The following is a 27,761-nucleotide window of genomic DNA, read 5'->3' as shown; positions in this document are numbered from 1 at the left end:
AAGCTTGGACCCGCATTAGCTAGGAAGGAACAAGGGCCAGCCCCGGGTGGCCTGGAGGGAAGGAACACCCAGGCCAGAAAACCTTGGACAGACCCCTATTCGGCTCCAAGCTGCAGTTTCTCCGTCTCTCAAATATCACCTGTGAAAAGTCCTGTTTGAACCTCAAGACTCAGCTCTCGCACCCGTCACTCTTGAAGGCTTCTCTGACCTCACTGCCCACAGTCCCCACTCTGGACCACACATGGTCTCCTGCACCAGGCTGGGAGCTCTCCGAGGGCTGCACTTGCAGCCCCAGAGCTCAAAACAGGGCCAGGCAAGGAGATGGGGGTGGAGTTGGTCGGACCTCCACCTGCTTTATCAGCTGGGAGGAGGGGAGGGCAAGGGCCTGGGCATCGCTTCTGCCACCCGGCCTAGAAAGATGCTGGAGTAGTCCGTGGCCAATAAAGACACACTGCCCCCTAAAAAACGTCGGAGGGACCTCTCTGCTCCTGTGCCTGCTGTCTAGGAGGGGCAGTAAGAAGTGCTGGGCTATCCTCACACCGCTGTGGCAGCCGGAGGGGAGGACCCCAGGGGTGGTGCCCTCCACTCTGGGCCCCGTGGCAGCTTCCCAGGCAGGCCCAGGGGCCCCTGCCTGTGCAGCCAGCAGGGCCTGTGGCAAGCTCTGGACACCGTCCAGCTCAGCCAGGCCCACCAATGGGGCAATGAAGGGGCCAGTGGAGCAGCAGCCCAGAGGTCGGGTAAAGGGTGAAGTGGGGCCAGGCAGGTGAGACAGGCCGCAACTCAGATCCTCCCCTGCCCGGAGCAGGAGTCCCACCACCCTCCCCGACCCCTATGGGTCGCTGCCCCTCCTGGGTACCACCCGCCCAGCTGTCCCATGGGAGCCGGCATGCCCACAACAGAGGAAGCATCCAGGTCTGCCCCAGATCATGACACAGGGCTGGCCCGGCGGCTCTTCTGCAAGATGGACTGCCCCCCTACTACAGACCAAGATGGGGTCAGTGGCCATGCTGAGGTGGGACCCCAGGCACCAAGACCTTGAGAACAGCCCACTTTAGGTGAAAAGCTTCTCAAGTCTCCGCTGCTGCTACACATGACTTTATTTGTGAAGCCCCGGGCACAGCCCAGACACACAAAGAGCATGAGAGGAAACAAGGTGTCACAGGGCATGCCCAGCCCCCACCCGGCCCCTGCCCCAGATCCTTAAGGGTGCCCAAGATGCAGCTCAGGCATCAGTGGGCCCTGGCCCTAACCCCCCCAGGCTGGAGAACAGGTTTGGGCCTGCCCAGATGCCCCCTCCAGCTCAGCACGCAGGCCTGTCACAGACACTTCCGCAGCCAGAGAAGGGCCCACCGGGCACAGAGCCGGCACCGTCCAGGCAAGTCCAGCGCCTAGACCCTAGCGTCTGCCCACTGGCTTCTCTTCCTATCCACACGGTGTGGGTGCCAGGGTCTTGCCCTCTGCTCGCGGCCCCACGCACAGCAGTCTCTGGCCCTCGGGCTGAGGGCTCAGCACAGCGTGGGTGGATGGTAGGAGGAGTGGCGGCTGCAGGACTGGGACTTGGCGACAGGAAGCAGAGGCAGCCATCGGGTGAGCAGCCCCAGGCAGGGCAGGAAACACCCAGCCACAACACGGAGGGAACAGCACACGGACAGCAACACCCCAGGCTTTGGTGCAGCCCCAGAGGATAAGGAAGGCGAGGTGGGTGGGGACAGCCACCAGGGCCTGGCGCCTGCGGCACAGATCAGCAGAGCGTCCTCAGATGGCGGTGAGTTTAATGGCAGAGCAGCCTGCAGCCCTTCCGCCTGGGGGCCAGCTCCCCTCCAGCGGGACCAGGGCCAGGCCAGCAGGGAGACGTTAAAAATGCGAACCCCGACACGAAGCACACACCTGCACATACGCCGCACCAACACACGTACTCAGGAGACACGACACACACGACAAAGACCCTCCCTGCTGCTGGCCAGAGTCCTTCCTCTGAGTCCCTTCCCAGGGCACCGGTCCAGGCCGAGGGATGGGGAGAGACCAGATTACGTCTAGACCTTGTAGAGCGTCTGCAGTAGATTGTGGCGGGCAAAGGAGCAGGATTCCAGGGCGCCATTGGGCCTGCGGGGAAAGAAGGGTCAGCAGGTGGGGCGGGCACCTCTGGGGGCCAGGAAGCTCAGGCTACAGCAGGGCCAGTTTCCCCCCTGTGAAGATGGAGTGGGGGCCGTTTCTGAGGTCAAAATATACACCCGACTCCATCGTTCTCATTTTCACAGTGACTTTGCAAGGGAGACGGTAGCTCCCACCTTCTGCAGGTGGGGGTAGGTGGGGCTAAGAGGGGCGGGTGATACACCCGAGGCCACATGGCCTAGAGCTGGCCAGAATACAGGCCCGCCGAGCCGGCAGGGAACCTGGGCCTCTGCTCTCCACCAGACAGGCTCTCCGAGGCCTCTCCAGTGTGCACAGGGCCAGGGAGCCCTCAGCAGCCGCTAGTGCACATGTAAGAGTGGACCACAGGAGTCCCACCTGGGCCCCTACGAGTAACAGGTTACCATCAAGATCATTAGTCTCACTGCAGAGAAAGAAACTGGTGAAAGATGCTCAGGGGGATGGGTGAGCCTGTGGTGCAGCCAGGACCGAAGCCCACAGACACCTTACCTGGTCCCGTCCGGGCTTGGATCCCAGACCACTGGGCTGGGACTTGAGGGAAGGGGGCATGCATATCACTCCACCGTCGCTCAGTCACCCCCAAGGCCTGGGAGCAGCTCTTACCAAGCCCCCCTCTTTTAAAGTGGAATAGACTGAGGCCTGCACTGGAAGGCAGGCAACAAGCCAGGAGGAGGCAGCCTGTCAACTGACCATCAAGGGCGAGGGTGTCCATGCCCAGCCCAAGGGCCACACAGGGGATGATGGGAATGCAGAGCGAACAGTCCCAACCAGGGGTTGGAAGGAGACAGAGGGAGCCGGGCTTCATCAGGGGTTGGCAGGCGGGGGCTAGGGCCACCACGTGGGGACACCCCAGACAGTCCGAGCGAAGGCCCACGGGTTGAGGCAACATCTCCTGCAGAGGGAACAGGTGTGGGGAGAGTGCACCTCGCTGCGGGGAGGCCAGGCTGCAGCCAGCACGAGATCCAGGACCAGGGTTTGGACTTGCCCTGGACTCCAGCAGAGGAGCAGCTGCAGTGCAAGGGGCGGTTTGGGTGGGGGGAGTGTGGTGGCAGAGAGGGGGGCAGACACGGCGAGGCAGTCAGGCCCAACTAAGGAGGCGCTGCTATGCACACGGAACTAAGAGATGTCAGGTGGCAAAGAGGCCGAGGTGCCAACTAGGTCCTGGGGGTCCGGCGCATGCTCCTCACCCCCCACCCCAGGCGGGCTGCCCCACGACACTTCGTCCCACGCTCTAAGCACCCTGACTGATGGTCTGGACCCGCCAGTGTTACATGTCCCCCAGGGTGCGGGCACCTCCTTTCTCCTACACCCCCTCCCACTTTCCCCCAAGGCGACAACCTCACCCACCCCTTGGTTGGGCAAATGGGGAGACTGAGGCCTGGGGATGGCCGGACATCAGCTGGGGGCCACGCAGGGCCTCAGTGAGGATGGGGACAAGCCTCCCAACCCGCCCCTGAGGGGCCCTGAGGTCTGGAGGCTCCTTCCTACTCGACTGTGGCCAGCGCCCCACCTTTCCCAGGACGCTCCAGGAGGAGGCCAAGGGTTCGTGTGTCTGGGCACTTGGCGTCCCCAGGAGAGGGGCCTGCGGCTGTGGAAGGCCGAATGGGCAGACCCCTTTGGCCTAGGTAGCTGGGGGAACGAACACAGAACTGCTCCCAGAGACGCTGCCGGGTACAGGACCTGGGGCAGCAGCACGACCGTGGGCCAACACCTCCTTTGACCCGGAGCTCGCTTCCTCGTCTGCAAGATGGGGCCAGTGCACATCCCCTGTCTCTCTCAGGGAGACACTGTCCCCGAGCCCTGTGTCCTCAGCTGGGCACAGGGGTGGTGAGACTCAAACACAGATGCCGAGAGCCCGAGAGGTGTGAGGGCCTCTGACACGCCCCAGTCACCAGGCCAGGGAAGCCTCAGCTGACCAGAGGCCTGCACGCGTGGTCACCGGCCGCGTGAGCTGACGAGGGCACACTCACTTGGTCACGAATGCCAGCAGCAGAGGGGCAAGGGCCTTGGGGAAGTACTCCTGCTGCACCATGTGATTCAATGCCATCAGGGGGCCGTACAGGTTGGCAATGGCCTTGATCTTGTCTTCACTCTGCAAGGGGAACACACAGCAGAAGGCAGCGTGAGCTTCAAAAGGTCACCTGGGGGACCCCAGGTCTCCACCACCTGGCCCCTGCTGACAGCCCCACGGCCAAGGTCAAGCTGAATCCTAAATCCTGTCACGAAGGCCGAGGCTGCTTAAGCAGACCCAGGCCTGGGGCCAGTGTGGGTGACAGGCCCCGGCAGGACTCGAGGTGCGGGATGCTGCTGCCTTTGGTGCACCCCCGCCCCCCCCCCGGGGCCCGCGCTCCTTCCAGCGCACCTTGAGCAGCCCCATGTGGATGAGGAGCCTGGTGAGGAAGGCATTGGAGTTGAAGGAGGATGAGCTGAAGGCCTTCTTCATCAAGGTATCTGCAAGGCAGAAGCAGCAAAGAGGCCTAAGGGCCCGCAGCCCCTGAGCACACAGGCTGGGCCCTGTCTCCTGCGCTCATCAGGAGGTGAACACGGGGGGTGGGATGTGGACACAGGTGGCAGACTGAGGGGACAGCTAGCACCAGGCGAAGGGCTCAACCTGCCAGCTGTGATACCTTGGCCCTTCTCTGTCCTGGCCTCACAGATAAGACGGGCTTGGGCAGAGATTAAGTGAGGCAGGTCACCGCTGGGGGAGGTTTCAGCCATTCTGGGGGTGGGGGAGGGGGAATGGATAGGAAGGGACGGGGGGAGGCATGGCCAAGGGCCCGCAGGGACCGCCTGGGCCCCTGCCTCTGAGCGAGCGAGGCTGTTCTGGGAAACCGAATTCAGATAACCCGTTCCCACAAACACCCACGGTGCGGCGGGGCTCTCAGGGAGCAGACACGGAGACTCCCACCCCCACCCCACCCAGCCTCCCCTCCCATGGACCCTCCCGTCTCAGTGTCACCGACAACCCTGGAGAAAGCCTCCCAAGTGTTTCCACTCCCTTCTACCTTTTCCCTCCCCCCTCTGCCTGGCCCAACCTGGCCACACTAGAGATCCTGGGAAGCCTTGGGAAAGATGCGGGGGAAAGCAGGGGGACCTCCAGGTGGAGGGGACTGTGTGTGCACAGGCTCAGAGGTGGGGACAAGGGCTCGGCTCTCATCACCCCTCCTCCGAGAGGTCCGACCTTCCTGCGGTGGGCGCCACCTGGCCCGAGTTCTCACCGTATAGAACTGTATGGCTTTGGGAAAGGCCTCAGTTTCCCCAACTGCAAAAAGCAGAGAGGCGAGCACCCGGCCAGCTCTAAGGCAAGAACCCAGTGGAAGAGCAGGTGAGAGGAGAATGTTCCGACCCGAGCCCCGGGGGCAGCGAAAGGCAGGAGCCATCCGGGCCCCACCCACCCCACGCACCTACTGCATCCTGCACCGCCGACCTCACTGTGGCTTCGTCCTTGAACACGGAGGACACCTTCAGGAAGGCAGAGACCACCTTCTCCGGATCAGATGTGTCAGTCTGAGGACACAGGAGACAATGGCTGGTCACCAGGGGTGAGAGCCCCAGGGCCTTGGCACACAGTGGGGATGTGCCTGTGGCTAGAGGAGGCCTTGGCAAGAAATGGGCCTTCAATAGGCAAGGACAGGTCCTGCCTCGCCCCACGCTGTCTCCTCAGAGCCTGCACGGGCCCGGCCACAGCAGGTGTGCACACACACTGAGAGAATTCACGTTAAAAATCATTATCCCTGTGACCCGGAGATCCCCTTCCTGCAATCTAACCTGACGAAATAATCCAGAATGCAAACGATACTTAACACACAAGGAAACTGACCTCAATTTCCCTGACGACGGAGAAAAGTGGAAAGAATGTGAATCCACAGGAACAGTGGGTGGCTTAAGTGCTACATCCACTCACTGAGATAAAGGGCACGAGAAGAGTTTTACTGACACAGGAAAATGGTGAATGGTATTAAGTGAAAAGGTGGGCCACGTGGAGGTTTGCATCATATAATCTCATTTATCATGGGGGAAAAAAATAAGAGTACAGAAAAATATAAACGGGGGATAAAAAGCAAAAATATCAAGGCAGCTCTGCGAGTGGCCCCTTTTATTTCTCTGCATAGACATGCCTCAGAGATACTGCGGGTGTGGCTCCAGACCACAGCAATAAAGCAAATACCGCAACAAAGCGAGTCATGTGAATTTTCTGGTATCCTAGTGCATTGTTTAAGTCTGTTAAGTGTGCAACAGCATCAAGTCTAAAAAAGCCACATACACGATTTAAAAAGCACTGTATTACTAAAACATGCTGTCATCTGAGCCTTCAGCAAGTCATAATCTTTTTGTTGGTGGAGGGTATGAAATACTGTGAGAATTACCAAAATGTGACGTTATCTAGAGACATAAAGTGAGCAAATGCTGTTGGAACAATGGCACCAATAGACGTGCTCGACACAGGGAAGCCACAAACCTTCAATTTGCAAAAAACGCAGTAACCGTGAAGCACAGTAAAACAAGACGTGCCTGTTTTTATCATTTAACCTCTGTAAGCCTCAGTTTTCTCGTCGGTAAAATAAGAGTGGAAGGGTCTACACTCCGGTTGCCAAGAAGGTTAGATAAAATCATGCCCAAGTATTCAGAGCAGCAGCCAGCAGACAGGAGGTGCTCGATAACTGTCTCCGAATGAACGAAGTAACAACCCAACCAACGAACAAGTGAGGCTGGAGCAAGAACGCAAGTAGACCGGGACCTGCACAGGGGCCGGGGGCGGGACAGCTGTTCTAGAAGCAGCTGGTCCTGCAGAACACACAGAGGGAAGCCTAGGTGCGTGTGCTCACATGAGAGTCCTGGGAAGATTCCCGAATTCCAGTCATCACTGAGGTGCCACAGGCTTACCCTTCCTCGCAGCCCAAGTGTGTTCGCAGTGGGCGCAGACATCTGCAACCACTGGTCACACCCATTTACACGTGTGTGTGTGTGTGTGTGTGTGTGTGTGTGTGTGTGTCTTACAAAAAAACAACACGTGGTAGTCCCCGCCCCCCACATCGACAGTGCCCCGCCCCCCCAAATCCCGTGCTCTGCCTGAACCTTTGCTCTGGCAGCTCCGGAAGCCAAGGCCGGAACAGGTCTGGTGTCGGAAGTGCTGTTACCTGTTGGGCTATGAGCACGGAACTCTTGGGCCCGAGGCGCAGCAGCTTCTCCGGGGAGGGGAAGGCCAGGAAGGTGGAGACGTCTGCAGGAGGCGGGGAGGACAGGACAGGAGCTGGTTCCTGGGGGACAGGTGGCACAGGTGGCTCTGTAGAGGTCCAGATCCAGACTCCTTACCCAGAACATATGCCCCTCATGCAGGCCAGTCAAGGCTCAGAGTCCAGAATTCCCCAAAGTTCCCCAAGGGTGGGGTGCCCACAGATGCTGGCCCTGGTCGGCTCCTTGTGTAAGAGCCTCTGGGGTCGGGGCAAGCCACCTCCCTCAGACTCCAAGAGCCTGGTGCAGCCAAGTGGATCCTCGCCATGACGTGTGATGCTGCAGAAGCGACTCCAGGGCTAAAGTGGCCTCACCAGGAACTAGAGCCTCAGGCCGGGTAAGCACTGCTGGCGAGCACCAGAGGTGCCCAAAGAACCAAAGACGCCCAGCCATTTCTGGAACTGCTTCCATAAAACTGGACAATAAGCCAAATTCAACAGCTGCTGAATCTGTCCAACCCAAAGTCCTCCCAAAGCTCTATTTGGGAACCTCTGAGGGAACAGACGTGGCAGCCCTGAGTCCACCAGCCTCCCGGCCAGGAAAGGAACACCAAGTGTCCAAGCTGAGTCACCAAGCCAGCCAGTCTCTGGAATGGGGGCCATCCTTATGGGTCACCAAGATGAGTAGGAAAAAAAACTTCTAGTTATGCTTGTTTTTTACCCTATTCTTTTAGAAATACTTATATACCCCCAGCACAGTGGAAAATCCTGTATAACTTTACAGTTGGCCCTCTGTATCCGCGGATTCAACCAGCTGAGGATCCTGCAGCACTGCAGTATACAATTACTGGCTGCGTGTAACGTAGCAGCGTCACGTGTGTTATAACTTATAGATGAATAAACACATCTAGACTGAGGTACGTACAAATACAACTACGTTGGGATGATTTCCTCTTTCCACAAAGAGTGTGCAGTCAAAACTAGTTTGCAGTCACTGCCTAAGAGGATCCCACACCCATGACCCCCGTGAAAAACGTCTCAAGATTTCATGCTCAGGGGACCAGGGCTCTGATATGGCAACCACGGGACTCACCCCACCGTCAGGATCCAGCATCTTCCTGGGCGGTGCGGTCGGCCGCTCCCTTCGCTCTCCCAGCTGTGGCTCCTCCTCCTCCTCCTCCTCCTCATCCTCGTCCTCGTCCTCGTCCTCGTCATCCTCACCCTCATCGTCACTGCAGAGGACAGGGTTGGCTAAAGCAGACCCTCCCTGCCCAGTGGCCCACGATGGCTCCGAGAACCCAAGGGCCCCAGCTGGGCAGGAGCCTGCACAGGGCGAGGGGCGCAGCTGCCGCCAGGGTGGGGACACGTAGAGTCACCAGGGAGCCCATCCCTCCTTGCTCATCACCCAGGGAAGCCCACGCTGCAGACAAGGAAGACCTCAATCTCGTCCCTGTCCCAAAGGAACCCACGGCCCCACTGGGGAGACAGAGAAGATGAAGAACACCGCCTGTCACAGCTGCGGCCCAGGGCCTGGCAGGAATACTGCCCAGGCTGAGACGCCCAGGACTGTGCTACCCACATCTCGCTGACCACAGGAAGCTATGGTTAAGGGCGAAGGAGGGGTCTGCCCTGCCTCTGAGGAAGGCTGTTCCATGTCCTCTGGACTGGGAGCCCCTTGAGCCCACCTTGGCATAGCTCCTAGCAGCGGCACTGGGCCTGGCCCTGAGGGACACAACCGACGACCTGACAAGTGAATGAAGCCAATGCAGAGACTGGAGAGGCAGGCGGAGATGGGTGCTGAGGGCTGAACCAACTCCCATCCCGATCGAGGAGGCAGCCCCCCACCACCCCACCCCCGGCCTCTGTGAACCCAGGAAGCCCCACTCGCCTGCATCAATCTCCTCCTACAGTCAAGCTCTAAGGCTGGTTTCAGGAACAATGCCGAGCCCCCCAGACCACTACCCACGCGTCACTACGTCACTGCTGCCCCACCTTGCCCGTCACATCACCTTGATGATCAAAGGTCATCCCTTCAGAGGCCTCCCCAACTCACCCACTCCAAAGGGTGACCGATCTCAGCCCCCATTTGTCCCTTTGCTAAACATGTGATAACTTGATTATTCTGTCTCACTCCTTGATCCCTCGCCCGTGGCAACGAGGTCTCGTGAGTCAGAAACCTTGGCTGTCTTACTGTCATATCCCTAATGCCCAACACAGTGCCTGGCACATCACAGGGACTCAACCAACGTTTACTGAATGAATAAAAGTAGTAACAAAGGAGCCACTAATCCAGATTCCCCACCTGAGGGACGCCAGCACCTTGGCCATGTTGAAGCCATCCAGCACTTCCTGGAGCTGCTCACAGCCTTCTTCTCCCAGGTTGTTGCCTGCTCGCAGGGGAGGGAACAGAGGGTCAGGCCGGGGGCTGGGGCCCGCCCGGCAGGCCTGGGCCGAGGCCACCACCCCTATTACCATTGAGGTCCAGTTTCTCCAGCTCCACCTTGTCAGCCACGGCCTCAGCAACAGACAGAGCAGCATCCCTCTTGATTTCACCGAATGACAAGTTCAGCTCCTAAAAAATAATGGGACGGGGTAGAGGCGGATGATAGAAACACGGGCCGGGAGGCCTGCCACTACCCTGAAGCCTCCGTTTCCCCCTAGTTAGGGTGCAGTATACTTCTGCTATATTGCAATGACCCGTACCACTCTCCTCCTCCTTTTTGAAAAATGAGAGACTGCAGCTCAAGAGGGGTGAAGAGACGTGCACGGAGTCACAGGCGGAGGGTGTAGAAGAAGTGGGCTATCAACCCAGGCCACCTGCCTTTGAAGGCTACAACCCTGCCACCTCCCCCCACAGCTGCTCTGCCCGCGCAGCTGTCACCCCGAGCGTGGGGGAGCCTGGACCCCGGAGGGAGGAGGCAGCCCGCCAGCCAGCACCTTCAGCTTCGGCAGGCCCCCGTGGACGGCGTCTGCGATGGCGACGGCGCCCTTGGAGCGCACCAGGCAGTCCCCGAAGTTGATCACCTCCACCTGCCGCAAGGCCTTCAGCGTCTGCGGGAAGTGAGGACCAGGGTGAGGGCCCTCCTCGAGCTGGTGCCACACCCCATATTGGTCATCACACCCTGTCCCTCCTGTATCCAGTCTGGGGGACTCATCAGCTCTTCTTGTTGCCCCCAGGTGGCCTCCTGGCCTCCGGCTAAGCCCCGTTCGTGGCTCCCTGTTACTCACAGGAGCACGTCTCAAGGAGTCAGCAAGGCCACAAGGACTTGCCTTCCCCCTCCAGCTCCTCCAGCCCTCCAACACACCTCGAACCCTGGCCTGTTCACACCAGGCCCAATGGAGCACGGCTCCTGCCATCTCTGGGCCTCCCCACGTGCTGCTGACCCCTCTGCCTGAAACACCCCTCCCGCCCTCCTTGTCCAGACAAAGTCCACCTGTCCTGGAGAACTTGGCCAAAATGTGACCTCCTCCAGGAAGCCTGCCCTGCGTCTGACTGGAACTTCCTGTGTGCTCCCCAACCCTTGCACACGTCTCTGCTAACACCCCACGGCAGGCCTACTAGACTCCTGTGGGGTCATGGGACACCCAGGGAGCCACTGTGCTCACGGCCCTGTGCTGTTGCCGATTAGCTACTTCCTCCCCTCCTCGAATTAGGGCTCCTTGAAGGCAGAGTCTTTGACTCAACTGTGTGTGGCCTGCACTTAGGACAGGGATGGGCGCTAGACAGGGGCTCAATCGACAGCTGACGAAAGAATCAGTGAGGAAACAGGCTGAAGCAGCCTCCAAGAGGCCTCTGAGAACAAAACCAGCGCCGACAGCCAGGGTTGCATGAAGGCAGCTTAGGATGTGGTGGTATGGACACACAGAGCTGCCCAAAAGGGCACAGGCTAGCTTGTGACATACGCCCTGCTCTGGAGATGTTCACATGGCTGAACCCATGGGATAGACACCAAGTGGGCGGGTAGGAGGGAGAGCAGCCACCTGCTGATGGGTCCACCACAAAGGCAGCAGCCAGACCCAGTCTCCGGGGCCTGCTCTGGCCCGGCCGCACCCCCTCACCTTGGCCATGGCCACGGCACCCTTCTCGGTGAAGGTGTTGTCGTTCAGGTTGATGACCCGCAGCAGGGGGTTGATGGCGAACGCCTGGGCCAGGGCAGTGACACCGGGGTGATTGATCCCGTTCTGCGGCATGTGGACCTCCTCCAGAGTCCCGATGATCTGCGAGGAGCAGGAGGGAGACAGGTGGGCCCCCAAGGAAGGGGGACAGCCCCAGGCAGGAAGGCAGCACTACACATCAGACACCAGAGGGACCTGCCCGTTTGGGGCCCGTTCAGGGCATGACCGCTTCCGCCTCTCCACAACTTCACAAGGGAGACCGATCTGGGATTAGGATCACCACTAGACAAGAGATGACCAGGCATCAGAGGGGCTACGTAACCTGCCCAGGGTCACACAGCTCTGAGCACAGGTGTCTTCGTCTGGTACCTTCTGCACTGTGGGGACCCTGGGCTCTGGCCTGACAGTCAGCCCTGGCTCTACTCTATATAACATAGCTCTGCTTGGCCTTTCTCTCCTGGGGCCCTACTGCCTTATTTGCACAATATAACTGGCATCCCACACACCACCTCCTTTTCTGGGGGCGAGGAGGGTCTTTCGTCTCTCACTCTGGCTTTGGACGCCTCCCTCCCTTTCTCTGCCTGGAACTCTGTCTCCTTATGTTGTTGGCATTTTCCTGACAGGCCGACTCCTCATGCATTCAGCAGCTCTCATTTTGGATGCCTCCTCCCCCCAGGGAGACTTCCTGGATCAACCCCCCAGCACAATCCAGGGCTCTTCCTCTCTGCCCCCAGAGCACCTCATCCTTCCTCTGTCACGGCGCTCATCACTCTGGAGTAGCGAAGCCACCTTCTCGTCTGCACCCCAACAGCCCCCAAGAGCTCTAGGAGAGGCCCACGTCCCAATAGCCACTGCTACCCGGGACTGAGGACAGGCGGGCATAACTCTGTACCCAGGCACCTTCTGTTGTCTCTGGGCGCCCAGCACAGTGTGGGGGTTCACAAATAAATACAGGCAGCCCAACTGAGGCACATTCCAAGTCAGGGCCTCTTAATATTTTCTGTGCCATGGACCCGTCGGGCAATCTGGGAAAGCCCCAGGGCTCCCCTCCTCAGGATGATTTTAAATTTTAAGTTAAATTATATAGAATAACAAATTCATTCGGAAGACAATTATCAAAATATCAAGAGAAGCTGCCCAAATGTGTGCGGTAGTAATCTATGTACCTCTTAAGGCAATGAATAACAAGACCCAGGTGTACCGTCACTGTGATCCTAATGTACGAGAAACAAAATTTCTATCTATCTCTAACAGCGATCACTTGACAGGAAAGCATCTGTGATTTCTCCTGGTAACAAAGTTACAGGAATTTCTAAAGCTGCTGAGGTTTACTGTCTATATTCACAGCGGAAGGTAACACTGTATTTAACTCTGTAACACTGTATTTAACAATCACGCAATTTCCCCCCAGCCATGTTCAAAGACGCCCTGAATTCTACCCACAGACAAGTGGGATCCCATGGACCCAAGTTAAGCACCCCCCCTCTGCTTCTAAGAGCACCGAGGACGCCTGCTGAACGATGTACCCCGTCCCAGCACATGGAGGACAGCGACCAAGGGAAGGGGTGCAGAGAGGGCGTAATCTTTAATGTCACCGTGTCTATGAGGTGACCAGGCCACTCCAGCTACAGAGGAAGAGGCAGAAGCCCCTTGCAGCCAGGGGTCCAGTAAGACACAAGGCCCTTCTCCCCTGCAACGTCCGCTCTCTTGAGGCAGGTGGAGTGCCGGAAGCAACAGGACCACGGGGGATGCTGCTGTGGCCTGAGCATGGTTAATGCTGCTAGAATATCGTCTGCCAAAGGAAATGCTTAAATTAAGAGAAGTAGGAGACAGACCCCCAATTTCCTAGCCCATGGGGCAGGTGCAGCCCTCTCACTAGCAGAGACTCAGCAGTGTCCTGGGCCCGCTGGGAGGAGCAAGGGCAAAGCAGAGGGAGCAGCGGGGACAAGGACATCCAGGGGCGTCTCATCCAGCCGTGGCTCCTGCTCCCGCCCTCCCCGCTGGCTCAAGGGCAAGTCTGATGGGCTCCACGGGCAGAAACCACTCACCCCAAAAGCCTCTGCTAAGGCAGTGGCTCCGTCGTTCTCCAGACGGTTTCTGCCAGCCATGAAGACCTTCAGGGCCAGCGGCTTGCCTTGGGCACTGGACTTCCGATGACACTCAGTCAGAGCTGCTGCCAGGATCTGGGGGGGAAAGGCAAGGGGCCCGGGCCTAAGGCAGGAGGCCCTGGTCTTCAACAAGCCATGAAACCCAAGGGTGGTGGACACGGGGACGAAGAGCTGTTCAGCAGCACAGCGTCATACCTCACCCACACCCAGCACCCTGCAGGGACAAGGGCTTTGACATCCACCACCGTGTCTGCATGTCTCGTCACCCCATGGGGTTTAGCCCCACAGCAGAGATGGGGAGCCTGAACCCGGGAGAAGGGAGACACCAACACTGAGTGGCCAACCTTAAGACAGGTCCTGGGGAAGGGGCCTCACAGCTCGCTTTACTGTCAGAAACCCTCTGTCAGGTGAGGACCATCGCGATTCCCACGCTCCAGCTGAAGAAGCTCAGGCTCAGAGAGCGACAGAAACTCTCCTACATTCACTAAGTGGCAGACTCTGCACAGAACCCAAATCTTCCAGATCTTCCAGCATCTCTTCCACGCTCCACGATGCCTAAGGGGAGCCGGCCGAGGAGAGCAGGGCCCCGCCGCACCCATCTGACACACGCCCGTGCTCAGGCCAGCCACACGGCAGGGGCTCAGCTGCTGGGGGTGAAACCCTAAAATCTGGTTTGCCCTGACCTTGGGGTGGTGCCAGGAGGTAGCCTCTCTCCCGTGACACCAACAGAGCAGGAGTTTAAAATGCTGTCGGTTGCTAGGTTGGAACTGGAGAGACCAGGGTAAATAAGACATCGAAGATTCAGGGGAAGCGCAGCAGAAGAGAGGTAACGTTTAGAGCACCTACTAGGTCTGGAGCACTCTCGGCAAAGGTACTTTCACGCCTTGTTTCAACCTGAAAACGGGCCTGGGAGGCAGGTGGAACTGGCCTTACTCTATGACAAGGAAGCCGAGGCTCAGGGGGAGGCACATGAACTGGCTGAGCTCCCAGAGCAAACACGCGGAGGAGCTGTGACCGGCAGCTGGGTCAGTTTGCCTGCACGCAGCTCTGTTCTTGGGGCACGTACAGGACACGGGACACCACCAGCCTGACTCCGTGATGGTGGTGGGTCACGCGTGTGCTCAGGGCAGAGACCGCCAACTTCTGCTGTAGACCAGCCTCAAGGAATCTTTGCAGAGGTGGCTCTCCCAGCACATCCCACTCTGGGCTGGGCTGGACCTGTCTTCAGTGCTGATGCAAACATTTTTATGTCTTAACACATACAGCCTATTGCCCCCTAGACTGGAGGAGCGCTGGCTGAGATGGGTGCACGAGCGTGACCTGCCCTCCCTCCTGCGGGCAGGAGACAGGCCGTCTGCAGGGGTGGCCCCTCTGGCTCCTCAGCCTGGGCCACCGCGAGCATCACGTAGGTGGCTCCTCTTGCTGCTCTGACCAGCCGTGTGGATTCAGGTTCAAATCCCACATCCGTCCCATGCTAGGTACATCATCTGGGGTGCTCAACCCAACATCGCTAAGCTCAAGTGTAGTTATCCAAAAACATGGGGACAGCGTCACCCACCTTTCAGTAAGGGCGAGAGAATTAAGGTAACACATCTTCAAAGAGAAGATGTCTCCGTTCGCTGTCTGTTCCTATGTCCTGGCCCTTTGCTCCTTTTGGTCAGAACGTGAGGGAAGGAGGATGGGAATGCAGATTGGTGCTCAGCCTTTCTAGAATCTAGGCCTAAAGCAGCCAGAATGGACCAAGAAGAGAATAAACAGGGCTGGCCTCCCTAGGTGCCTTTCTACATGGACCAGCCTGACTTGCTGGCAGGATGGGGGAGGCACCCTGGGCAAGGTCCTAGCCAGGAACAAAGGTGAGCTGTGCCCAGGCCTCCCAGAGTGGTTTCTCTTTCTGGGCTCCCTCTCCCACGTGCACACGCCAGGCCTTACATGGCTCTGCCAGCTGTTCTGAGGGCACAGCAGGTCTAGTGATGCCCAAGCCCTGCATTCTGCAGAGCCAGCAGGTCGGAGTACGTATGCAATACTGCCTATGTGTTGCCAAGGCAACACAAGAACTGAGGATGGTTGCTTGGCAACCCCACACTCACAGATTCCATCTCCTCTCCCCACTGGCCACAGGCTGCTGCCTTTGAGGCCCTTCTCCTTTGAAGAGAAAAACAACAGGCCAACCATCCCAGACGGTGGGTGGCCAAGGGCACATACTTCAGATGGACACAAATGTAGCAGGGGACTGGGCAGGGAGGGAGGCGGAGGACAATGGGGATGCGGGGAAGGGGGCTGCCGCACCCACCTTGCCGCCACCGACACCCATGCCACAGTTGTTGAGCTTGAGTTCGTGCAGGGTGAAGCAGGTGGAGCTCTTGAGCAGGGCCTCGAAGCCTCGCACGCCGTCGGGCCCGAATGCGTTGTCACTCAGGTCCAGCTCCACCAGCTGGGCCCCGGCTGTGATGAGTCCCTCCCCGAGTGAGATCTGGGCACAGAGGGAGCTCATGTCCGTTTCACAGACACGGACAAGGTGCTGCGTCTATGCCAGGCCCCCCCTGCCCTCAGAGGGCATCCAGGCTGGTGGGGAACTGGCAGAGACACAGACCATTTCATTATAGAGCTGATCATGTTATATCAGACTGAAAACCCTGCAGAAGGCTCTTAAATCACCCAAATCAATTTATTTAACCTGCCCTCTAACCCCAGCTTCCCCTGGTTCTCGTCCATCCTTTGAGGCTGGTATCTAACTGGAGCAGCTCTCCAGGGGCTTCCTAAATCCCCCACCCAGGGAGCCCGCCCTCCAGGGCCTCCATGGGGACACCTGTCACAACCTGGATGACCCTTAACTGTCTGCCGGACTGAACTGCTTTGGAAATGAGGTTGGTGCCCAGGCATCTCAGGAGCACCAGTGCCGGCTAGATAAATGGAGGCCTGAGAAGGCAGCGCCGGCACATGGACAATCGTGCCAACAACTGACCACGAACCTCGCCCCAAGGACACTCTGGGCTAGGAGGATACACTGAGAGGCTGCCCGCTGCCAGCCCCGCCCCCTTCCCTTGAGCCATGTTCTGTCCTGTGACCCCTCCTATCCCTCCCACAAGTGCGCCTGTGCACACACAGGCTGGGAGCTCCACCCAAGAGGGGCTGAGCCCCAGGAATGGGGAAATGGAAAACAGGCAGAGGGAAGCCACCCACGATGAGAACCAAAGCAAAAAGAGTGGTATCAAATGTAAAATAGATAGCTAGTGGGAAGCAGCCACATAGCACAGGGAGATCAGCTCGGTGGTCTGTGACCACCTAGAGGGGTGGGATAGGGAGGGAGGGTGGGTGGGAGGGATGAAGCAAGAGGGAGGAGATATGGGGATATATGTATATGTATAACTGATTCACTTTGTTATAAAGTAGAAACTAACACACCATTGTAAACAATTATACTCCAATAAAGATGTTAAAAAATAAAAAGAGTGGTATCGGAGAAAGGGAAGGACCGGAGGGAGACAGGACAGCCAAGGCAGCCTGTGTGCAGAATGAGGTCGAGAGGGACCACAGGGTGCAGGGGAGGGAGGGGCCAGGACGAGAGGGGTAATCACGTAGGGAGTAAGATCCATGCTGCTTGCGGGCGAAACCACTAAGCTCAAGAGTGAACCCTGGGAAGTGTCTGCTGTACTTCCTGTCACCGGGCCGCCCGGTCTCACAGGGACTCTGAGTCCTCACTTCCTGGCTCCTGCTCGTCAGGACACAGGCGGAGGCTGTGCTCGCCTGGCTGCCTTTTCAGCATCTCAGGCACCCACAGGGCACTCAGTCTCCGGAAAGAAGAGGCCGTGAGAAAAAGTCCTGGGAAGTGCTAAAGGGGTCCCTGCAGCCGGCGGCACGAGCAGAGGCCCCATTCACTCACCAGGGCAGGTGGGATCTCAGACCGCAGCCTTCCCGTGAACATGTCGCTCCAGTGGCATCGCTTTGGAAAGAGGAAGAAAAGAGTTAGCTGAAACCCTTGGAGGTGGCCTTCGGGCAGCCCCTTGTCTCCATAGACTTGGATTACTGAGCACAACAAGACTGCTGAATTGGGTGAAAAGTGGGACCAGCTCTGACCGAAGCTAATAGGACCTGGCAGCCCCTAAGGACCATGGGGGAATCAGCAGAAGTGTCAGGAAAACGTGCCATCTGTCCAACCCTCTGGTTCTCCAAGAGGGAAATCAGGCTGAGAGGGAAGGGACTGGCCCCAGGCCCGCTGGCAGGGCAGTGGCAGGACCAGGACCAAGACACTAGACTCTTGGCCCACTACTTCTCCCCAGTGCTAGTTTCCCACACTGTGTGGGCCACAGCGACATGATTTTGGGCAGTGGAGGAACAGAAAGGAAATAATACAGGATCCAGCAGTGAGGAAGTTACTCTTTTTTAAAAATATTAATTTATTTATTTATCTTTTTTTGGGCTGCACTGGGTCTTTGTTGCCGCGCGTGGGCTTTCTCTAGTTGCAGTGAGCAGGGGCTACTCTTGTGTTGCGGTGCGTGGGCTTCTCAACGCGGTGGCTTCTCTTGTGGTGGTGCGCGGGTTTCAGTAGTTGTGGCACATGGGCTTAGTTGCTTCGCAGCATGTGGGATCTTTCAGGACCAGGGCTCGAACCCGTGTCCCCTGCATTTGCAGGCGGATTCTTTTTTTTTGCGGTACGCGGGCCTCTCACTGCTGTGGCCTCTCCCGTTGCAGAGCACAGGCTCTGGACGCGCAGGCTCAGCGGCCATGGCTCACGGGACCAGCCGCTCCGCGGCATGTGGGATCCTCCCGGACCAGGGCACGAACCCACAACCCCTGCATCGGCAGGCGGACTCTCAACCACTGTGCCACCAGGGAAGCCCTGCAGGCGGATTCTTAATGACTGCACCACCAGGGAAGTCCCGGAAGTTACTCTCTTTTCAAGTCTCTTTTCAACCCTCCTGACCACCTCTAGAAGGAAGGCTCAGGTTTGGGGCCGGTGGGTCTCACCCACCTCCCCACTTCCAGCTCATCTGCCTTTCTAACGAAGGGAGAGCAGGCTTCAGGCTCAGAGTCTCTGGATGGCAATGGCCTCAAACTAGAATTGAATAACACGCTTTTATTTCCTTTATGGTAAGGGATGCCATTTTCCAGTTATAGAAGGGATCATGTTTGCTTTTAAATTACTTCAAAATGAGCTGATTTAAAGGAAATATTAGGTAAATGTCACAAAGGTAGTGGCCACGTGACTGGGTCATGTATCATGCTGGCCAGCAGAGTTGAGGCTCCAAGCACACAGCCCTACTCTCTAACTCTGGTTGCTGTGTCCACCAAAATATCAACTCTGGCAGCTCTAGCCTTTCCTGGGCCAAACCTGGAAATGATGGGACACAGGACAAGCAACTTTCCCCTGAAACCCAGTCCTTAAAATGTATGAACTAAACCCAACCTTAAGTACAAGAGAAGTTGATTTTTGCAGTAGAATTCTCACATCCTCCAATAATGCAAATCACTAACATACCGGGAGGCATTCTATATGGGTCTGCTCAGTGAGTTACACCTGCACACAGGTGCGCAGGGTCAGAACAGGTAGCCACAGCCCGAGCCCCTCCCAACAGACAGTGGCATCTCATCCTGAAGCTTCCCCAACCCAACTCTGATGGGCTGAGGTCAGCATGGGGCTCTGGGGCACAAGGCTGGCTTCTAGTCCTGCCTTAGCTGATGCAGGCCTGCCACTCCCTGTCTCTGACCCTTTGTATCTTATCTTTGAAATAGGCTTTAGGCCTCAATGATCTCCAAGTGGGCAGCAGAGCAGTCAAGAGACTGGGATGGTATCTGGGCTGCAATCCTGAGATGTGTGACCCTGGGCCACACTTTCCTCATCTGTCAAGACCTAACTTGTGCACGTGCTGCAAGAGTGGAAATAGCAACTTATCTCGTATCAGTACTGTGGCCAGAACAGCACCGGTGTCAAGGGCAGCTCTGGCCCTGCCGCTGCTCCCACCCTGGGCTCCTTCCAGCACTGAAGCAGGCTTGAGACACTACATGGGGCGATTCAAGGCCCTGGGTCTACACAGGGTGACAAGATGCATGCGGTATTCCCGCGGCTCAAGCTCTCTCACTACATGAGCCTGCATGTGGCCACCATGGCAACATCTCAGGGAGGAAAAACTTCTTTGCATAAAGGAGCCCAGTTTCAGAGCTGAGTCCAATGCAAGGCCTCATAATGCAGCAAATAAGGTGGTGGCGCTGGGGCTTGAACCTAGGTCCTTGGATGCCAAAGCTCAGCTGCTGCGGCCTCCATGCCCGGGCCACCTCTCCTCCGTTCCTGTCCTTCACAGGTCACTGAGGAGAGCTGAGTTCTTTCATAGGAAAATGTCCCAGCTTATGCTCAGGACAGGAGGCCCTGGGCAGGAGAGCAGAGACAATCCTGACTTGGCTGTCTGTTAACCTGACCGTGATCTTCCTGAGGGAAACAAACATCAAGGGTCACTCTGACAACGAGCTCGGGGCCCTCCCTGGACAAATCCGCTCCGTTTCCTCTCATGGCCCAGGCCCTGTACGCCTCCCCTTTCAGAAAGCACAGCTGTACCACGGAAGGCGCATCCGACTTGGAAACGGGAATACGGCTCAGCCACTGACCAGTGGCAAGACCCTGGGCTGTTTCCTCAGCTCCCCTGAGCCTCAGTTCCCTTAACTCACAAAATGGACTTGAGTCGCCTTAAGGGTTAATGACATCGGCCGTGGGGCTGTGAGCGGAGGCTTGTCCCCAACCAGTCTGGGCCTACTCGCCCTGCAGACCTCACCTTCAACTCCGACTTCTTCTCCAAGGCCTTGGCGATGACCCTGGCTGCTTCCACGCCCACCGTGTTGCCCTCCAGGCGCAAGGCCTCTAGGCCGTCGAAATCTTCAATCTCCTTAATCACGTCTTTGGCTGCCCAGGACCAAAAAAAACAGAACCTTAGACTTCTGGAGCCACGAACGGCAGAGGCAGGAGCTGAGGCCCAGCGACCACCTCGTCACTCACAACTCCAAGGGCTACAGTGCACCTACTGGGTGCCAGACCCTGGCTCACCAGGGAGACTTGGACCGGCTCACAGTCTAGCAGGAGACATGGCTACACAGAAAATCCCTCTCTAATGAGTGTTAAAACAAGGCAGGCATGAAAGGCTTGGGAGGCAAGGGAAAAGGGGAACTGGCTGGTTTGGGTGAAGAAGGTGCTAGGCACACCTTGTGGGTTGTGTGTGCGTAGCCTGCCAAGAAGGGGAGTACACCAGGCCAAGCAGGGAAACGGCACAAGTCAGAGGCCAGCAGGCACAATGGCACACGTGCTTTCATGGTGAAATGACTCGCGTGTGGGGTGCTCACTACGGTTCTGTTTCATTATGATGAAAAATTCCATACAACCTAAATGTCCATCAGCAGAGGACAGGTTAATTCACTGGGATACGTGATATACATAGTTACACTGATGTCCTTATGAATGGCGACACAGGTGATTACCTGACTTGGAAAATAATCATGTTATAGTGGTAAGTGAAAAATTAGGTTATCCAGTGGTGTTTGGTCTGATCACACTTTTAAAATGTTGTATGCATTCTCTCTCACACGCACACACTGAGGTCCAGAAACCAAATGTTAAAGGGGTTATTTCCAGGTGGTGGGATTCTGAGTGAATCTGTGTTTTTCCAGCACCTGCTCAATATATTCTCAATGCATCAGGTTAGAAAGCAGCTTTTAAAGTATCTGTAATTATGATCTCAATTATTTTAAGAAAAAAAAGAGGAACTCAGCTATGTGTTTAGGAAAAAAACAAAAGACCAGAAAAAATGCATGAAAATTAAAAGTAGTTATATCCCTGGGCTGTGTTATCATGAAGATATGGTTCTTTTTCCGTCTTTCGATGCTTCCGTATTCTATAATGAGCATGTGTTAATTTCACAATCTGAAAAAAGCACGCAGGTTACACGAAAGACAAATCTAGTTTGGCTGGCACAGGATGGAGCGGGTGATGTGGTAGGGAAGAGACAGAGGAGTGTGAGAGAAGAGAAGAACACACAACCGGAGGGCTGTCGGAAAGCTTGTGACTTGCAGCCCATAAGGGGCTCCCTGAGAAGCCTCCACACGCGCCTCCCTCCCCTCGCCTCCCGTGCAGCAGCACTTCCTCAGAAACCCTTGCTACTGGCCAACAACCGGGCTTCACAGCCTCTGATGTCTCATGTGCAGCCTGCTACAATTTTACACTCATCTGAATAGTTACTTTTTATTTTTTTATTTTTTTTAGTTCCCCCGACCAGGAGTTGAACCCACCCAGGCCCTCAGCAGTGAAAACGTGGAGGCCAACCAGGGAACTCCCGTGACTTGATCGTTATACCATCTTCCTTACTGGGTCATGAGTTTGTGGAGAAAGGGACTCGCTTTGCCTCTGCTCTCTACCACCACATCTAAAGGTAGTTACTGTTGGGTCTAGTCTACAGCTGAGTGAACTGAGACAGAGAGAGTATGGAAATACCTACTAAGGTCACACGGACAGACGGCAGTGACCAGCACTCGTTTCACAACAAGAAAGACTGGACAGGTATGAGACTCCCATTTTCTAGAAAGGAAAGCTGAGGCTCCACGGAATGAAACCACCCTGCCCAGGAGTTCAGGGAAAACGGCAGAGCTGAGCTTCAGACTGGTTTTCCAAAGCTGAACCTACGTGCTGCTCCCCAAAGCCTTGCTTCTGCACAACCAAGGACTTCATGCAGGGCCCTGGTGGAGAAGTCCCCGAACCTTTCTCCATACTCTGGAGCTGCAATTCCAGAGCTCCAGGTGCCCAGGCCTCCCCTGCAGCTGGCACTTGGGGCAAGGGCTGGCATGGCCTCTCAGCCCTTTGGAAGATTTGCTCCAAAAGGAAGTCCCCCTAACATCCAGGGAATGGCCAGGTCACCAGGAGAAAGGATGGCTGCTCAAGGGAATGTTTATACCGTTCTTAGAAGGAAGGCAACAGAGATGCCAGGGCCCCAAGGGGAGCCGTGTAAGTGACACAGGTACAGAGATCCGAAGGTACTGCACTTGCCACAAGTTTAGCCTGGGGAGAGTCACAAGTACAGAGTGAGCGTGGAAGGAAAAGCACCAAAATGGGAAGAGCAGGTACAGGAGAGGGCGGGGGTCACAGCTGAGTTGACCCTCTCACTTGATATTCAACCCATACCTCTGTTTAAACTCAAAAACAGGTGAGGGATGGGCCCCAACCATCCCTGAATAACCACCGACTGTCATGAGGCTGCATGGAAGGGATCTGTCTTTTCAGCCTCTACTGCCTCACAAAGTAACAAGTTCCAGGTACTCTGCTATGTAAGGCAGCAAGAACTTTCTTTGATCCTTAAATGACTTACTAGGGAGAGAAAAGGCCCTTGTTCTAATCATCAGCTTCACGGCCTCCCCTCACAGGCCCCTACCCTCCCTGGACCTCACCCGCTCACTCCCAGCCCAGATAGAGGCCCTTTCTGGGCCCACGATTAGGCCACCAGGCACCTCAGTACAGCATTCAAGGGCCTCTGCCCTGGTGAGATGAGATTCTGACTTCTCTTCTCTCAAGCCCACCCTATGTGTCTCAGCTCCTGGGTCAACTCACGTGCAGTGCCCTTCCTCCTTCAAACACCCACCTCATCCATAGAATGACTTCCTGTGCCCTTCTAAGCTAAAAGAGATCCCTTTCCTCGACCTCACTTCCCAGAGCTTTCTCTTCATGTCTCTCCGAGCACGTTTCATCTTCTCCCTCCTGTTAGTTGTCTGGGTACCTCATTCCTATTCCAGGTAAGGAGCTCCTGAGACGCCATGGCTATAAGCTGGCCATCCCTGATGACCTCCAAAATGGGAGGCAGCATATCCAGCCTGAGCTAGTGAAGTCATTATGTGCATGGATTTTAGGACCAGACAAACCTGAACTTTCTTCCCAGCTCCACTACTTCTAGCTGGGCCTTAGGAATGTCCTATCATCTCCCTAAGCCTCAATTTCCCAATCTGCAATATGGGATGAAATCTACCTCAAGGCCTTTTGGGGGGGATAAATTGAGATACTCTTTGTATGGCACTTAAGACTGCCTGACATAGTGTTAATGACAGCATTTAATAGCAAATTCATGCTTACTGAGCTGAGCTGAACATCTACTGAGAAATACCAGAACAGGGATTCAGCTGGACCTCTGATAAAATCCCAGCTCTGCTATTTACCAGCTGTATGACCTTGGGTAAGTTACTGAAGTCCCCCAAGTCCTTTTCTCCTTATTTATAAAATGGCAACATTTTTACCTCCCTCCCTCAGGGATGATGCAAGGATCAAAAGTGACAAAGCACAGGGAGAAACTCTAAATTTTAAGGCCCTACAGAGACATTAGGAACGTGCATCACCACACTTCCAGCAACCCAAGGAAGGACTCAAGCAGTCTCTGACCTGGCAGAGGGGAGCACGCCTGCCTGCACACCATGACAACCAGGCAAGTCCAGACCAGTTTCCCTGGTTGGGCCAGAACCTCAAGAGGCCTTACAAGTACTGACGTAGGTGCCTTTGCTTCCAAATGCCAGGGTATTCAGGGTTGATCAGTGCCAGCCATGCCTTGGCCAGGGATGGTGAGACAGGGTCTGCCTTCCGACTCCTCGTTCTCTCCAGTCCTAATGCCTGTTCAGTCAGGAGCATCCGTCCCTCTCCCAGGGCCCTTCAGCTGCGTGGACTAGACCTCCCAAGAGGGCCTGGATTGTTGTTTTAATGCATCTGCATGAGGGCCTCAGCTCTGGGGAAGGTAACAACTATTCCCAGACCAGCTCTGGATCTTGGGGGTGAAGGTGGGGCTGGATCTGAAGTAAGAAGTCAGGGCTGTATCTCGGGACTGCCGCTAACTGTGGTCCCTCATTGCCTACCATCCCTTCCAAGAGATAAAGGGGCCCTTCCCACCTTGCCAGCCTGAGCTGTCACCAGCAGGGATGCCTACCGTGTGCTCATGGGCAAATCATCTTTGAGCCTCACTGTGCTAGGACAAATCGTGTGATAATGAAGCTAAACCGGCCTGACAAGTGGGAACAGTAAGCGCTCACTCGCTGGGCCAGTCTGCACGGGAACTCACCATCTTCTGCAGTGTTGAGTTTGAGGCTCTTGCCCTTGAAACTCAGCTGTCCCCCGGCCACCTGGGTTTTGGCTAGCGTCTCTGCCAGCTTGGCAATGTCTTCAGAGGCCATGCTGGCCACGCTGGTGGGCTCCCCTGGAAATCTGCAACCTGAGGAGGTCAAAGTTCATTAAGAGACAGGATTCTCCGGGTGCCTCCGGGTTGGGGAGGGCAAGGTAGGACATCAGCCATTTCAGCTACCTGACCCCACCACCCCCTGCTAAGGAAATCCCAAGCCCTAAACCACTGGGAGAAATGAAAATAGCATTTGGGAAGGAACAGTTCTAAAAAGGTGGAGGTTTCAGCCTCTGAAGAGTTACCATCCGACTACAAGTCCTCCTCTGCCCAACTGCCCCAGCTGGGACACCAAGCAAAGCCATGTGAGTTGACTATTTCCTGGGTCCCCAGTGAATGGCAGTCAAGTCCCAGTCTGATGGCTACAAAGAGTCTACCCAAAGCGCACACAGCTGCCTGATCATCTTGGCTGCTCTCCGTCTGAGAGTCCCATTCCTCAAACAGGACATGGATGGCTATGGGATCCAGGTCATCCATCCCAAAGAATGCCCCACCACCTACGGTGGCATGACTCTGGGCGTGGGGCACGAGGGTCAGCCCACTGTACGTCTGGTTTCAGCCTTGGCCAGGAGACTGGACAGCCCATGGTGGCCAGACTTCAGGGGTTCCTAGGAGACCAGAAGTCTCTACATCACAACAGCCACCATCACAACAGACCAAGGACAGAATTGCTGAAAAAAGGAGCTTCCAGCCTGGAGTTCAGCAGACTGGCAGAAAGCATCACTACATTTCCCCAAAGAGGAATGACAGGTAATCAGGGAAGAACGAGGATATGTAGTGTCTCAGATAGTGATAAGAAAAAAATAAACAGGGAAAGGGGTAAGGAGTTTTCTTGTTTTTCTTGGGGGAGGGCTGCCATCTAAAATAGAATGGTTAGAGAAGGTATTATTAATAAAAAACCAAAGACTTGAAGGATATCAGGGATTGGGTCATGCAGATATCTGGGGGAAGAGCATTCTTACAAAGGAAGCAGCCAACGCAAAGGTTCTTGTGGGGGAAGAGGGGTGATTAGAGGAAGTGCAAGGAGGCCAGCTGGGCAGGAGTACAGACAGGGAGGGAGAGAAGAGGTAAGAGATGAGGAAAGAGAGTCAACAAGAGGCCCGAGTCACAAAGGCCATTTTAAGAACTGTGGCTTTTACTCTGAGTGACAAAGAGAGCCATTGGAGGGTTTCTAGCAGAAGAGAGACTGTGATCTGACGTATGTTTTGACAGGATCACTCTATCTGCTGCATGAGGCAGGGCATTTCGAAGCTGCTCCAACAATGAATGAGGGGATGAAACTGAATATAAAATAGCCTCAACCCCCCCCCCCCACTTGAGTTATGGAATGGGACAATTTAAGGTTAGAAAAATGGTGGTGAGGCCTCCAGATGGAATAGAAACACAAAACTTCTCAGCTGAAAGAGGGTCCATTTCTCAGTCCAGTACATACATACATACATACACACACACACACACACACACACACACACACACACACACACAAACACACCATCCACTATAAACACTAGGAAATTGAAGCACACAGTGGTGAACTGATTGGTCCAAGGTCTGCAAAGGACCAGCGGCAAAGCACAGACGAACGGTAATTACACACACTCCTCTCCATTCCGCGTAGGAGCGTCGCAGATTTTCCTAGGTGCACATCCACGGCTGCTGCCAAGCGTCAGCAGAGACTCACGCTGGTCCGGGGCCTGCGGCGCCAGCCCAGGCCCTCCGCGGGTGTGGGCCTATTGGGAGGCGGCAGCGGGGGAGCGATGCGCGAGTACGGGCCGCAAATGACAGCCACGCTGTACGGGAACCCCATCCCGGATCCCAGGCAGACGCGCACCGCCCCCAGATGACACCGACGCTAACAGGAGACGCCACTGCTGGCAGCTGCGGGCTGGGCGGCCAGGGTGGGCCTGACGCCCTCTCTAAGCCTCAGTCTCCCCACTTGTGAAAAGGGCCAACGCCCCCCAACTCCCTCACTCCCACCCCCACCGCGCTCTGCCATCGAGGGCACAGGGGAGAAGGCGGAGGGGGCACGCACAGAGTGCTCGGGGCCACCACACCTTCCTCGTCCAGTTCCAGGGCCGCGCCGCCCCCCGCCCCAATCCCAGGCAGGTGACAAGAAAAGGAAAGGGACCCCGACCTTACCGTAAACAGGCGGCGCCGCCGCGTGGGTCGACCGGAGCGCGTACGTCGGTCCGGCGGGGCGGGGACTGATTTAGGGTCCGGGTCAGGTCAGGTGGGGGTCGCCGCCTCCAGTCCAGCGGCCCCGATGCCCAGCCCACTTGCCCGTCAGCTCTCCGAGCGGTTCTCGCCGCTCGAGCCTCCAACACCACCTGCTCCCCGCACGGCGGCAGATGATGGCGGAGGAGGAGGATTTTGAAAGCCGGCAGTTTCTTTCCTTCGATTTGATTTGTTGGAGGCCAAGGCCGGCTTCCCTTTCCCCCGCGCGCGTGGCCTATCGGGTATGACAGTCCAGTTCTCCGGCGCGGGGCGCGGCAGGACGCCGAAGGACCGCGCGCTTGAACTATCACTCCCGTGATGCACCGCATCCTAGAGCGCCTCGGCTCGTCCCTCTTTGCCCTCCCTTTTCGGCTTCTGGTTCTTTCTCTGAGAGGCCACTGGGCGGTGTTTAGCCGCGAGCTCCTAGGGCGACTACAGTTCCCTAAACGCCTTGCGTCCCGACCGCCTCAGCCCTTCCGGAAAGGTTCACGTTCACGTAACTTTATTGACAAAGGGTGGTACTGCCGTAGGCTCGCGCTACATCGATTCGGCAAGAACTAGGTGTCCATTTCCTAAAGGGAAAGCCTCGCCTATTTTGTCCCATGAAATTGGAAGGACGTTCGAGGATTTCACATAAATAGCCCCAAATTGCTTGATAATTAAAAAGGGGGGGGGAAGGGGGGAAATAGTAACTCTATAGTAGAGAAACTGCCACACCACCTTAACTAAGTGGTCCACATTAACGTCAATAACGGGACAAACTGACATCCCTCGCACACCTCCCGCTGTGATGTACTGAGAAGGATCACCATCCATTCAGCAACGCA

The 27,761-nt window shown here is 56.3% G+C and overlaps 1 protein-coding gene across 2 annotated transcripts; it reads right to left on the bottom strand.

Moving 5' to 3' along the window:
- Positions 1-1,079: 1,079 nt before the first annotated feature.
- On the bottom strand, positions 1,080-27,093 carry RANGAP1 (Ran GTPase activating protein 1). 2 transcript variants are annotated; one of them, XM_033865978.2, is made up of 16 exons: positions 26,860-27,093; positions 24,607-24,756; positions 20,308-20,435; positions 17,427-17,486; positions 15,837-16,016; positions 13,487-13,621; positions 11,382-11,540; positions 10,260-10,373; positions 9,795-9,894; positions 9,625-9,709; positions 8,416-8,554; positions 7,290-7,409; positions 5,556-5,658; positions 4,514-4,602; positions 4,122-4,243; positions 1,080-2,103 (listed from the first exon to the last, which is right to left on the bottom strand). In XM_033865978.2, exons 2-16 carry the CDS (start codon positions 24,716-24,718, stop codon positions 2,034-2,036), a joined length of 1,716 nt encoding a protein of 571 aa, XP_033721869.1. In that variant the 5' UTR covers positions 24,719-24,756; positions 26,860-27,093; the 3' UTR covers positions 1,080-2,033. The 2 variants fall into 2 exon arrangements, with proteins under 2 accessions (XP_033721869.1, XP_033721870.1); XM_033865979.2 differs by lacking the exon at positions 26,860-27,093 and having other exon boundaries at positions 1,080-3,043.
- Between the last annotated feature and the right edge of the window lie 668 nt (positions 27,094-27,761).

Source organism: Tursiops truncatus, chromosome 11 (genome assembly GCF_011762595.2).
Source record: "Tursiops truncatus isolate mTurTru1 chromosome 11, mTurTru1.mat.Y, whole genome shotgun sequence".
Classification (NCBI taxonomy): Eukaryota; Metazoa; Chordata; class Mammalia; order Artiodactyla; family Delphinidae; genus Tursiops; species Tursiops truncatus.
The sequence above is the reverse complement of the archived record's forward strand: the minus strand, read 5'-3'. Positions and strand labels throughout refer to the sequence as shown.